Source organism: Penicillium psychrofluorescens (genome assembly GCF_964197705.1).
Source record: "Penicillium psychrofluorescens genome assembly, chromosome: 3".
NCBI lineage: Eukaryota > Fungi > Ascomycota > Eurotiomycetes > Eurotiales > Aspergillaceae > Penicillium > Penicillium psychrofluorescens.
In genome coordinates, this window is record NC_133441.1 from 1900802 (window position 1) to 1912952 (window position 12151).

Here is a 12151-nt window from a genome sequence, read left to right on the forward strand (position 1 = left end):
CAAACACAACAGAACTCCGTGAGAATGACTCTGCACCGCCCGGGTATCCTAGAGCCGACCGCTGAACTCCTGAACCATCAATACATAAGATCACAGCGACTTTTCCATCTCCGTGATGTAGAGCTTGATGTGCGATTCGAGCTTCAGGTACTGGTCGTGAGCGCCTTGGATCTCGCTCTCGATGTTTTCCTTGAGGTCGGCCATCTGCAGTCATCAGTAAATAGTTCCAGGTTTGAAAGTAATTGGAGACGTACCTTCTTCTCAGTCTGTTCGATGCGAATGCGCCGCCGCTCCATATCGCGCTGCTTCTCGGCGCGCTCCTCGCGCAATTGCTTCTGGACATTCCGCAGCTCTTCCATGCGCGCCTGGGCGACCTCAGCCTTCTCCTGCGCATTTTTCCGTAGAGAATCAATCCGCTCGTTCCACCGAGCCAGCTGTCGCTGCAGGAGCTTCTCGGTCTGCTCGACCTCCCGGACGCTGTTGCCTCTCTCTGAGATGGCCTCCTTGTTCCTCACCGCGCGAGACTCCTCCTCGTCTTCCTTCTGCAATTCCGCAGAGATATCTTCGAGCAACTTGACACACGCCTGCACATCATTAGAGACGACGGTGAAGGTGTCTGACGAGGTCTGAAGGGCGCGCGCCCGCTTCTCCATTGTATCAATTTGCGCTTTCTCGCGCATCAGGTTCTCTGACAACTCGGTCAGATTTGCCTGGAGAGTGGCCGAGGACTGGAGCACATAAGGCCGCAGCTTCTCTGCTTCTTGCCGCGTGCGGACCAGCTTTTCCGTCTTTTCTTCCAATGACATCTGCTGCCGGGCCTTATCTCCCTTGACCCGTTCCAGTGTCTCGGAGACGCGTGCTTGTTCCGTATGCAGCTCCTTCAGCCGTGCCTTCAATTCGTTATTTTGCCTAATCTTGTCCTGCACCTGACCCTCGTTCGACTTGACATCCCGTCGCATATCATTCAGACGAAGTTCAATTTCCTGGTTGTCGGACAGCAGCTCGTCAATGCGCGATTTGGTCTTCTCCGTCTTGTTGAAGTGGTCATCGATCACTGGCGTTTGCGATTCGCGGAACCGAACGAAGTTGATTAGGTACGAGAAAATCTTGACCAGCCGGTCATGTGTTGGTTTAGTTAGATCCGTAAATGTAAAATCGTTGACGCCGCACTGGTCTCCGGTCAGTCATGAAGGGACCCGCGGGGCAGCACAACACACCTCCATCAGCAGCCGCCGTAGGCTAACAAAGAATCCCATGAGGTTGCGCGTCTCGTTTGGAACGATATCAGGGTAGTCGCCGCAGATATCCTCCGCGGCGGCGTGCATGGCCGGCTCCACAGTCTCGCGAGTCGTATTCATGAGTAGCTCCGCGAACCATTCGAATACCATCTGGATCTGCTGCGGCTGGGGTTTGGCCAGGTCGGCCGTGGTAAAGGGGATCCCAATGTCGTTGATACATCCTGCGATTTCCTTGTCGGGCTGCGAGGTGGTCAGCGTGAACGCGACCAGGACACCGGAGGCAACTCACCAGGCGCATCAAGGCATCGTTCTCATCTTCTTTCTTGCGAGTGCGGCCATGAGGTTGCTGTGAGCCATGGAACTGCTGGCTCATGCGGTGATTATTGTAGGCCATCGCGCGTGGGAGTTGTCATGTTCTTCGTTCTTGTTTATTCGCGCCCGATCGGGTTTAGACCTTGGACCTTGGAGGGGCAGTGCAAACACGTCAAACACAAATTCACTCAATGACTCGCCGGCTGAGCTTTGTCTTTCTTTCCTGCGACCAGACCGATTACACACCACATGGCGCCTCCCACAAGTACGGCTGCGGCCAAAGGGTTCGAGTAAGTATCTGTCTACCAATTCTTTGCGCATCGGGCTCACCCGTGGAACAGTATTGTCGAAACCTACAATGATCTTCTCCGCTCCGACCCCGATCTCACCATGCCCATCGCGGCCATTGAAGCCCTGGTGCTTCTCCTCACACACTCAGCGGCATCCACCATCTCAGAAACCTTGGACCTACTGGCAAAGTCCACCGCCCACTTGAAGAAGTCGATCCCCAACCCAATCGGCCTCTCCGCCGGAACCGATCTCTTTCAGCGCTACCTGATCACCACGTTACAACGGCCGGGACAGCTGGGGCCCGCGGGGGACTTTAAGGCTATTCGGACCCATCTCTTGTCCAATGGCCGACTATTCATTCGACGCGCCAAGGAAAGCCGAGAAAAGATTGCGGCGTTTGGAAGAGGGTTCATTCGGGATGGCAGCACGGTGATCACCAACGGTGGCTCTAGGGCTGTCGCGTCGCTGTTGCGAAAGGCTGCGGATGAAGAGGGTGGCCCGTCCGTTGTGCGCTTCCGTGTGATTTATGTCATGTCGTCGACTAGCAAGGGCGTGGACGGCCCGTCCGGGGAGGAGCCCGAGGGGATGGAAACCGTTCGGGCCTTGAGAGCAAAGGGCGTTCCGGTTGCTACGATCCCAGAATCAGCGGTGGCATATGCTCTGGGGAAAGCTGATATGGTCATTGTGGGTGCGGAGGGAGTGGTGGAGAACGGAGGCATCGTGTCTCGCATGGGCACCTACCAGATTGGTCTCCTTGCAAAGGCGATCGGGAAGCCATTCTACGTGGTCGCAGAGAGCCACAAGTTCGTCCGGTTGTACCCGCTGGGACAGTACGACTTGCCCATTGAGCAGCACGTTATCGAGTTCAAGTCCGAAGAGGACATGGCCGAGGAGAGCCAACAACAAGCATCGGCGGCCAACACGAGCGCAGATGGACCGATTGAGCTGCCTCTGTGTGACTCGGTCGATTTCACACCACCACACTTGATCTCTGCGTTAATCACGGATAGTGGTGTCTTGACGCCTAGCGCCGTCAGCGAAGAGTTGATCAAGATTTGGTTTTAAGGGTTGATCATGTGTCTCCTACGAAGGCAGATAGCATGCGCCGTTGGGCACCCGGCGTCAGTAAAAGTTCAGGCGGCGCAGGCGGCGCAGATGATTTAATGGCGAATGACTTGACGCGATCCTTTGTTTCTTCCCTAGCCACACCATCGTCATAGACGCTCAGAGGTGATTGGCACAGCGACGAGGGCTGCATTGCGTGTAAACCAACACTCCCAGATGGATAATCACCACCGCTGACGAGGCTGAAACGCAAACAATTACGGAGAATGTGATGAGTGCCATCCATGTCTTCCTCTCATCGACTGTCAGAAACGGGTAGTTTGCCCAAGTCCACTGATAGAATATACACCTAAGATACTCCTAGATCGTTACAAACTCGGAGCCTAGCTCCACTTTGCTAAATCATTTCAACCCCTCTAATAGTAGCCTCCCGGCGCTTTTTCTTCTAGCGCGGTGGCTCATACGCCTCGGGCGCTTGTTGTCACGAATCACTTAGGCTAGCCCAGCGCTAAATCGGAAATCTCGTCGCTTAGTGAGTTGGTTATAACTATAACTGGTGCTTACGAGCAGCGGATCTCAGGCAGATATCTGCGACACTCCTGCTCGCCCAAATGCATGAGAATATCCAACCCTCAAGACTGCCGAGTAACCTCCGTCTCGACTATATATTGTCCTCTTGTCCAACAACATATACACCTCAAGCAGCAAATTACCACTATCAAGATGGAACTCATCTTCTCCTCTCCACAGGTCGCACCTTCTCCCTCTTCCATTTCCCCAGAAGACAAATCCGAGGCATCAACTATCATCTGGTGTCCCAACCCTAGCGCGCAGCTGGAAATGCTTCCTCCCGAAATTCGCATTCAGATTCTTTTTCTGCTTGGTATTGATGAGCTGAAAGCCTTGGTTTGGGCATCATCCGTCTTTCACAATCAGTATCTGCTCTATCGTCGGCCTTTACTTTGTACATGCCTCGAAAGAACACTGACCGGTGTTACACGCCATGCGCAGGCCGGATATGAATATAAATACAGGTATTCAAATAATAACATTAGTCGCCAGGACAGAATCATGCGGTCTCTCGAACATTCCGAAAGCGGACGATTTTCGAGGGACTTTTCGTTCCTCGCCGGGAAATTCACCGTAGACCAAGTTGCGGAAATAGTTTGCTTCCACACCTCTATCGTCCAGCCGCTCGCACAGGAATATACCAAATGGGCATTCGCCAATCTAGCTGGGCTGGCTCCTGGAAGGCCGCAGAACAACGGGCCCCTCACAGAAACCGAGACAATGAGGCTTATGCGCGGCTTCCAACTATACTGCATCATTTTCGGTGTCAATCAGTTCAAAATAGGCGGCCCGATGGGTCTCAACAACCTCGGGATAAGCTGGTTGAGGACATTGGGAAATCCAATTCATTTCCTCCTAGAAAGATTCATCCGCATATATATGCCTTGGGAGATCGAGGAGATTGCCTGTGTCAACGCCTTTGCAAAGGACAAATTCGATCAGATATTCAACGAGGCGGACATCAATGAAGGTAAGTTATTATCCTTAGCTGACATTTCGAAAGTACAATGCTCATTCGAATGCAACTAACTAATTTAAAGAGTTTGGAAGAGAAACTCTCGTCAGTAGAGCAATCAGCCACGGCCTGGAGCTGCTACACTCTGCGTGCTTTAAAGAAGGAAGCCGCAAGCAACTCATTGAAGACCTGCACACCAACTATCTTGCGGATGGGACTCCTTTCGAAGATCACCGAAATACTTCCGTCATTGGCTCGTGGCCCCATGGAGAGGTGGATCATTCCGAAAACCGAGACTTGCGGAGGAAAAAGCATGAGTGGCTGCTCTCTGTCGAGAATACCGGAGACCAAGACCAGGAATGGCATCCGCCACCAGCTTGGGAAATATTACATCTAGGAAACATGGAAGCCCCGGAGGAAAGCGATGACTTCTGTCGCTGGGGCTACGTTTTCTGGGATGCGGCACGCCTTGACCGTACAGGTGCAAGAGGGGTTTTGGAGCGGTTTTATGTGGAGGAATCCGCGGCGTCTAGCCGCAATGAGCATGGGTCTTTTGTTGATTCAGGAGACGTTCAAGCAATGTCATAGGCACTATAGATGAAGCGAAAGAAGAGTGTCATTGAAACTATTTGCGTGATTGTGGTATATCTCGATCTGTTTCAACAGCCAAACCGGAGGAACTGTTCCTTAAAATAAATCGAAACTAAAGTGCCATCCGTCATAATCATCAAGTCGTTATCATCAAATCATAGTAGGTCATAAATTCAGATCCTTTTCCATGCCGTGGGTAGAGAGTGGGTAGTTCCTAGCCATCCGAGTTATGCCAGACAACACGACCGAGATCCCGTTCCGAATGCCTGTCAACACCATATTCCCCAGTAAAAGCCGAATAATCCTCAATGAATGCTTGCCCGGGGTTTGGTTTTATCCCGGTATCACCTTCGTGAGATGTTAGGTTACTCTCGCTTCGCACGCGACAGCGGAGTCTATCCAGGTGTTGGCAGACTCGAGCGATAATCGATAAAGAATGCTTGCTATAGTTGCTTTTTGGTTTTGAAGATGCCTAGTCTGGCATCTCTGGAGAGTTCAACATTCAATGTCTGAACTCTTCCGCCGGAGATTGCTCAAGATGAGATACAGCGCAAGGCGAAGGCGAGGGCCTGCCATTCTGGTGTTTGCAGCGTGGCAAATGCATACAGAATCAGATAGCCGAGGGCTATGAATACCCACAAGGCGGCCATTGTTTGTACAGAGGGGAGGTAGAATTGGGAGGCAAAGTCGGTGAGAGTGGGCGTGTGGGTTTGGGTTGGTTAGGGCTGTGCGTTTGTTTGTGTGTGATGAGCAAGTCAGCGCTAGACACACACAGTCGAGAGAGAGGTGCAGGAATCAAGAAGAGAAAGACCCTTTTCAAGTCATCGAGGGCAGCAGGAGGGGCAGCACATGTTAAGTTTCATCACACGCCAACTCGGAGGTTTTAAAACCCAGCTAGACCGACTCTTCAAGGATAAGGTGGCAGACTCCGCGCTCCGAGAGATCCCGCCCAATACGAGCAGGGCAGGACTCTCGCCTCCGGCCACTAGGAGTGCATTCTGGCTGCAAGTGCGGTCGATGCGGGGGTTTGGGGCCTGCTGTTTCGATCCGGTGACTCCACCGTTAACCGAAACGTCGGAGTCCCGGGGTTTGTAGTCACTGTCTTCTGTCTTGGTCAAAGGTTACAGTGAATGAATGAGGGGAATTCCGTCAATCATGGTCTACGGATGATGGACATGAAACAAGGTGAAGGATTCTAGGTTGCATTGAGGGTCCGCCCTGGAGCTCGGCACGCCTGACCAGAGGGAGATCAGATCGTCCACTATAGATCAACATGAAGATTCTTTTTCTTTTTCTTCACTCTGGCTCCGGCGAGAAAGAAGTATACATCTCGTTCTTTGTACACATCAGCCCTAAAATAGATCCGAAGCCCCGAACCCCACTGACCCCGCCTCGTTCGCGGCACCCACGAGGTCGTCCCTGACCATCTAACATCTCTCCTACTCCATCTCTGTTCGAGAAGAAGAGGAAAGAAAAAAAAATAATCAAATCAACGTTCTCGTGAAAATCTAGTTTATCCCATCTCGCTCTCGGTCCATTCTCCGTGCAGTGCCACCTGAAGTCAAAATGGATGCCCAACCGTTAACCACGCCCATCCAATCCTCACCGCAAAAGCTTCATACCGGCTCCGAAACCCGGTTTTTCTGCGAGTCGGATGACCGCAGCCATGCGGCGGGTTCGTGGTCAATCAAGCGACTCCTCAGCGCCCGTGGCAGTCGCCGGTATCGCGTGCTTGAGCGAGAGCCCAACCGGCTGAGGAAACGAGCCAGCCAGTGAATTTTCAACCCACAGTATCCAACATACATACCTTGCGGATTGACTATCGAGTTGACCAATCCGTACTATCTAAGCATGCACCAATGGCGATATATCCATCTGGGGTGGTGGAGCCTCTGCGCATGGGGGATGCAGACAGGAACTCGATGTCTATTTATTAAGTCTCACTCTCCCTTGCGATGACCGCGTGCATACAGTCCGGCGTTTTTCATATTCCATTAGAGATTTCGGATGAGGGTTTGGAGGGTCTCGTGACTTGTTGTTTACATGTAGTCGGTTGTGCTTATTCCCAGTTTACTTTTCTTGTTCTGCTCATCGTCTCACTCTCGAACAAAACATACAAACATTTCCTGTCGTTACTGGGTTCGTGGCCCGCACCCATCAGTTGAAGCGAGGGGCGCCACGCCAGGCGCACGCGAGCAGCACCACGACTCGTACTAGTTGGCCCAGACACAGCCCCCCCATTCAGCAGCGAGTTAGGACGATCTCACCCGCGCTATTGACGACGAACCGCGGCCAAACGGGTTAGTTAAGCAATAATCATCATCGATCAATCTATTAATTTCGTTGCCCGACGGCTACACGGCTAGCAGCGTTTTCCCTCTTTTCCGCCTTTTCCGTCTTTTCCTTCAATAATCCTCTCACACACGTACACAGGAAATAAAATTAAGGAACCGTCAGCACCATGGTCCAGGCTGGAGGGTTGCGTCAGGCCGACCCATTTTTGGTTCACTTCAACCAAGGTTGTGTCGGGCCCACCCGGCGTCAAAGTCGATTATTGACAGCCGAGTCGAGCAGCGTGTCTAGTATAGGAGTAGAGGGAGTAGAGAGGCAGTCCGAAACGGAGGAAGGAAGGAATGAATGAATGAATAAAAGAATTCAAGGAGCCCGGGACCTGACGAGCTATCATTCGTGCGACCGTACCTGAGTAACTGCGGTATGTACCCCAGATGGACCGCGTAAAATAATAATGTGGGTGGTGATGGTGAGGGAAAAAAAAGGCCCAGGGTCTGGCCTGAGCCCGATCGGCCTCTGTTGTTTCTCCTTCCTTCCTTCCTCCCTTCTTGCACCCATTCTTCTTCCCACCCTGTACCCTCGTTACCATTTCTCCAAACTGGGGTTTTTGTTTTCTCTTCCTTCAAGGCTCTCACCACTCGTGGAGAGAGCGAGTACTGACCACCTATCACATCCCCCCCGTCACTGTTTGCCGATCCACACGGATGACGACGGTGGCCTGCTAATCCCGCCCCTCTCAACCTTCTGACAGCCGTCTCGAATTTTCTTTCCGTCATCCACTCCCCTATATCCTCGATGCGTTCAGTCAGCCCATTGCGCGACTTGTTTACCCATCGCCACTGACTCGTCCTCTGGCGCGAGCCGCACCACCGGGCGCCATGGCGATATGGCCCTTCGGTCGCAAAAACAAGCGGCACACGATCCAAGTGAGCCCAGCCGAGGCCCTCGCCCTGCACTCGTCCTTGGAGGACCCGTCCGTCGACGCGAACCCGCAGCTGTCGAGCAGGGCGTCTAGACGCCACAGCAGTCGCTTGTCCCATCGCACCGATGACGCCCGTCGTGATTCCGTCCCGGCGCCTTCGCACCGCCCCATCTCTTCGCTGGCGGCCCCCTCCGAAGCTGACCACGAAGCCGACAATCCACAGCCCCGTCGCAATGATCGTGATACCGGGCTTCAGCGACCACTCTCTCGTACAGAATCGCTGCTGAAGGGGAAAGGACCGAACAAGCTGAGACGCCGCCTGAGCAAACGCAAGGCCAGTGAGATTATGCGAGAGCGAGAGATTCGGATGCTCTCATCCACCCCGATCGATATTCCTCGCCGCTATGCCCCCATGAGTGGCGACTACGATTTGGAACAGCGGCGGCGCAAAGCAAACGGTCGACGTTCCGAACGGTATATGTCCGATATCAGCCTTTCTATACGTGATTCTACCGGATCTTCCTTGTCGGACACCTCCGACCCGTACACTTACAAGGTCAACGCCTTTGCTGCTTTGACTCCACGCCCTGCCGTCCGCTATGTGGAATCGCCCCGTGCGCTCCCTGCTGCAAGAGGCCGCGACTCAGCGGCCTCTCACCGACTGGACAAAGACCGACTCCAGGCCTTGACAATGTCCCAGGAGGAACTCTATTATTCGAAGCGACGTGTAAAAGATATTGCCGATACACTGGACGCAGGGTCACTGCGAGAGTTGTTGGATAGGGACCGTCGCCGCCGAGAGAAGAAGCAGATTGAAAGTCAGGAGAAGCTCCGGCGCAAGCTGCAAGAGAAAGCGGATGCACAGCAAGTGGCGGAACGGAAATTTGAGGAACAAAAAGTCGAGGAACGAAAAGTCGAGGAACAAAAGGTCGAGGAGCAAAAAGTCGAGGAACAAAAAGCCGAGGAACAACAAGCGGTGGAGCAGCTCACAGTGGTCGAAACCCAAGATGAACCTGCCCACGCAGAGGACGACGACGCCTATCCTCCCGATGAAGCGACTCCTCTTGCAGCTCCAGTCAAAGCTGGGTCGTGGTTGCGGGACGCTTCCAAGGACAGCAAGGCGACTGGCCGCGAATCCGTGGATAGCGCGCGTGTCATTGGGAATATTGACGACAGCTCTGTGCGCGGCCAGAAAATCGTCCCGCGCCGCAGCTTTGCGCCATCGCAGGACATGGCCATGTCTCGAACTACTCTGTCCCCATCTCACTCCTCGCTCCGCCAAGGTATTAGCAGCCCCAGCGGCTCACAGGCTTTTGGGTCCGGTTCCAACTCTGATCTTTCCCGAACGATGGACTCAGACCGACGGACATCCGATACTAGCGGTCGCCGTGTCGGCACGATTACCTCGCTCTTCCGTCGCGGCTCCAACCGTCTCAAGCGTTACCGGGACCGGTTTCATGAATCCAGCCCGGACGTTTCCAACGCCGCCTCTCATCACGCATCGCACAACGCCTCGCACGAGTCCTTCTACAGGGTCCAAACCCAAGCATCTCCCCCTCCTGCACCCGTTGTGGTGCCTCTGAGATCGTTTATCCCCACTGGGAACATCCAACGCTCCCAATCTAAATTCACCGAACACTTTGATGACGAGCCTCTCTCCCCCTCGGAATCGCGTCTCCAGTCCCCAGGCATTCCCGAAGAAGTACGGGAATCCTCTATGGAGCATGAAGACACATATTTCCTGCATGATGCAGCACCAAGTACTACTCCTGGTGTGGACATCAACAATTCTAAGAACAGCTTCGACGCGGATCCGGACAACGTGCCACTCTCACAATCCTTAGCCTCCATTGACTCGGAAGGCTCGTGGATGTCGGGTCAATTCTTCCGTCGAATGAACAAGCCGGGCAGCCCTGTACGGCCGATGCCGGGATCGTTCGATCCCCCCTCGGGCGATGGGGTGTCCGATAGCAATGTTTTGGGCGAACCCGAACTTGACACTGAAATGACCGGGGGAGTCGAATCCAACAAGCCTACCGAGACTCTCTACCATAACGAGGTTGCCAAGCGCCCCGTGGTTGTCAACCCCATCTCCCGCCCTCGGTCCACCCAGGGCATGCTCAAGAGCATTCCGTCGCTGGACCCCGTCTCTGCCGAGGAGGCTTACATCTCCAACGACGCCCCTGGCACCGACCTTCACCGGGTGGCGAGTGTCGAGCCCGAAACCGGCTATGTGGATGACTAGTCACCCCGTTTCTATAGCCCACCACTCCTTCATCTTTCCTTTGTTGCATTTCCCTTTGTATCTGAGACTTCTTCACCTCGTGTACTATGTGGCACCTCCACATCCACATCCTCCCTCACCATTTCCTTTTTCTCTTAGCTTGTTGATACCCCCATTTTGCCCTCTGTTTAAGCCCTGCTAGATGTTTGCAATCCACTGTCCTACCAGCTAAAGACCCCTTTTTGATACACCATCTTCCGGACCAATCCTCTGGTCCTTGGCCTCTACCTTCTTCTCCCCGTGATATTAATACACCTTTTTCTCTACCATCGTCTCTGTGGTTTCTTCCACTCATATAAATGTACATCAAATGAACTAGTAAATATTCACCTGATCCATACCTCTCTTCAGAAATCCAGACTGCTCTCCTTTGTCAGCCAGCGAGCACGCCATCTTCCCCGGCACACCGCCTGCCCTTTTCCGGGCCTCTGGCCCGTCAGTCAAACATCTTCCTCGGACCGCGTCCTTTCCTCCCTCTCCATTGGACTACACAGACCGATCTCACCCCGAAGAATACCAATCCGGTGCCCAATTCCTGTTGTCCAACACCCCCTGCATACCTCATGTTCCCTGTAAGTGCCACTTTGCCATCGCGCTCTCCCTAGATGCTTCCATTTTATGCCCGGATTATTCAGCGCCTCCTTACCTAAGCACCTTTGACCCGGCCCCGGCACGTCATCGGCCCTGCTATATAAGCCCCGGCGTTCTGCCCCTCCGTCGGAAAAAAGCTCACTTCCTCTTCCCCAGATCACCCCCTCCATCCGTCTGGCTTCTTCAGCTCGAAAGATCACTTTCACCACAGCACAGAGAGCATCACTTGTCGCATCTTCGCTTCTGCGCACCACCACACCCACCAGCCGCCCACCTTTCCACACCCACCCCACTTCTTCTCCTAAACGAACTTTCCACTCAACTCCAATTACCATGGGAGGCAACATTGTCGATATCAAGTCGTACGTGAAATAAAAAACTCAACTCTCCTACTCCATTCAACCGTATACTAATTTTTCTTGTTTCGTACAGCGCGCAGGACTGGCAGGAGAAGGTCGCCAACACGGAGGACCTCGTCATCGTCGACTTCCATGCCCAATGGTGCGGCCCTTGCAAGGCCATCGCGCCCGCCATTGAGAAACTGAGCACCGAGCACACCAACGTCAAGTTCTTTAAGGTCGACGTTGACGAGGTCAGCGAAGTCGCGGCCGAGAACGGCATCTCTGCTATGCCTACCTTCCTCTTCCTCAAGGGTGGCGAGAAGATTGAGACTGTTCGCGGCGCTAACCCGCCTGCTATCCAGGCTGGTCTGCAGAAGCTGCTTGCCGCATAGGCTAGCTGGGAGCGGAATGTTTGAGGCCGGGGGTTTATTTTGAGTGTATCTGAGATAAATGCAATGCAATGCTATAGGACTACGTGTCTTGGGCACTAGATCATACTTTTTTGTCGTGACTATTTGTTATAGTGATGAACTGTAGTAGTGTGGTGTAGATATACGTAGTTTATCCACAATAATGTTGCAGGGTTGACTGCGTATGCAATGCACCTCATGCGGGACCACCCCACCACGAGGCTCTTCGATCTCGACACAACTGGAGACAAAATGACAAAGTACTCTTTCTCGGAGCTATGCATTATCA

At 53.3% G+C, this 12151-nt stretch overlaps 6 protein-coding genes across 6 annotated transcripts; 5 read left to right on the forward strand and 1 right to left on the reverse strand.

The window, feature by feature from the left end:
• Positions 1-90: 90 nt before the first annotated feature.
• Positions 91-1611, reverse strand: PFLUO_LOCUS4844 (kinetochore-associated Ndc80 complex subunit nuf2; the record flags this gene model as incomplete). The annotated part of the gene is made up of 4 exons (XM_073782235.1): positions 91-204; positions 255-1169; positions 1218-1478; positions 1528-1611. 4 exons carry the CDS (start codon positions 1609-1611, stop codon positions 91-93), a joined length of 1374 nt encoding a protein of 457 aa, XP_073638910.1.
• A 188-nt stretch (positions 1612-1799) lies between these two features.
• Positions 1800-2906, forward strand: PFLUO_LOCUS4845 (translation initiation factor eIF-2B subunit alpha; the record flags this gene model as incomplete). The annotated part of the gene is made up of 2 exons (XM_073782236.1): positions 1800-1840; positions 1892-2906. The coding sequence occupies 2 exons, from the start codon at positions 1800-1802 to the stop codon at positions 2904-2906; spliced, it is 1056 nt and encodes a 351-aa protein (XP_073638911.1).
• Positions 2907-3977: 1071 nt separating this feature from the next.
• Positions 3978-5019, forward strand: PFLUO_LOCUS4846 (uncharacterized protein; the record flags this gene model as incomplete). Its single annotated transcript, XM_073782237.1, has 2 exons — positions 3978-4446; positions 4517-5019. The coding sequence occupies 2 exons, from the start codon at positions 3978-3980 to the stop codon at positions 5017-5019; spliced, it is 972 nt and encodes a 323-aa protein (XP_073638912.1).
• A 1569-nt stretch (positions 5020-6588) lies between these two features.
• On the forward strand, positions 6589-6798 carry PFLUO_LOCUS4847 (uncharacterized protein; the record flags this gene model as incomplete). Its single annotated transcript, XM_073782238.1, has 1 exon — positions 6589-6798. One exon carries the CDS (start codon positions 6589-6591, stop codon positions 6796-6798), a length of 210 nt encoding a protein of 69 aa, XP_073638913.1.
• A 1394-nt stretch (positions 6799-8192) lies between these two features.
• PFLUO_LOCUS4848 (uncharacterized protein) lies at positions 8193-10481 on the forward strand (the record flags this gene model as incomplete). Its single annotated transcript, XM_073782239.1, has 1 exon — positions 8193-10481. One exon carries the CDS (start codon positions 8193-8195, stop codon positions 10479-10481), a length of 2289 nt encoding a protein of 762 aa, XP_073638914.1.
• A 963-nt stretch (positions 10482-11444) lies between these two features.
• On the forward strand, positions 11445-11844 carry PFLUO_LOCUS4849 (thioredoxin trx1; the record flags this gene model as incomplete). Its single annotated transcript, XM_073782240.1, has 2 exons — positions 11445-11473; positions 11544-11844. The coding sequence occupies 2 exons, from the start codon at positions 11445-11447 to the stop codon at positions 11842-11844; spliced, it is 330 nt and encodes a 109-aa protein (XP_073638915.1).
• Positions 11845-12151: the final 307 nt, after the last annotated feature.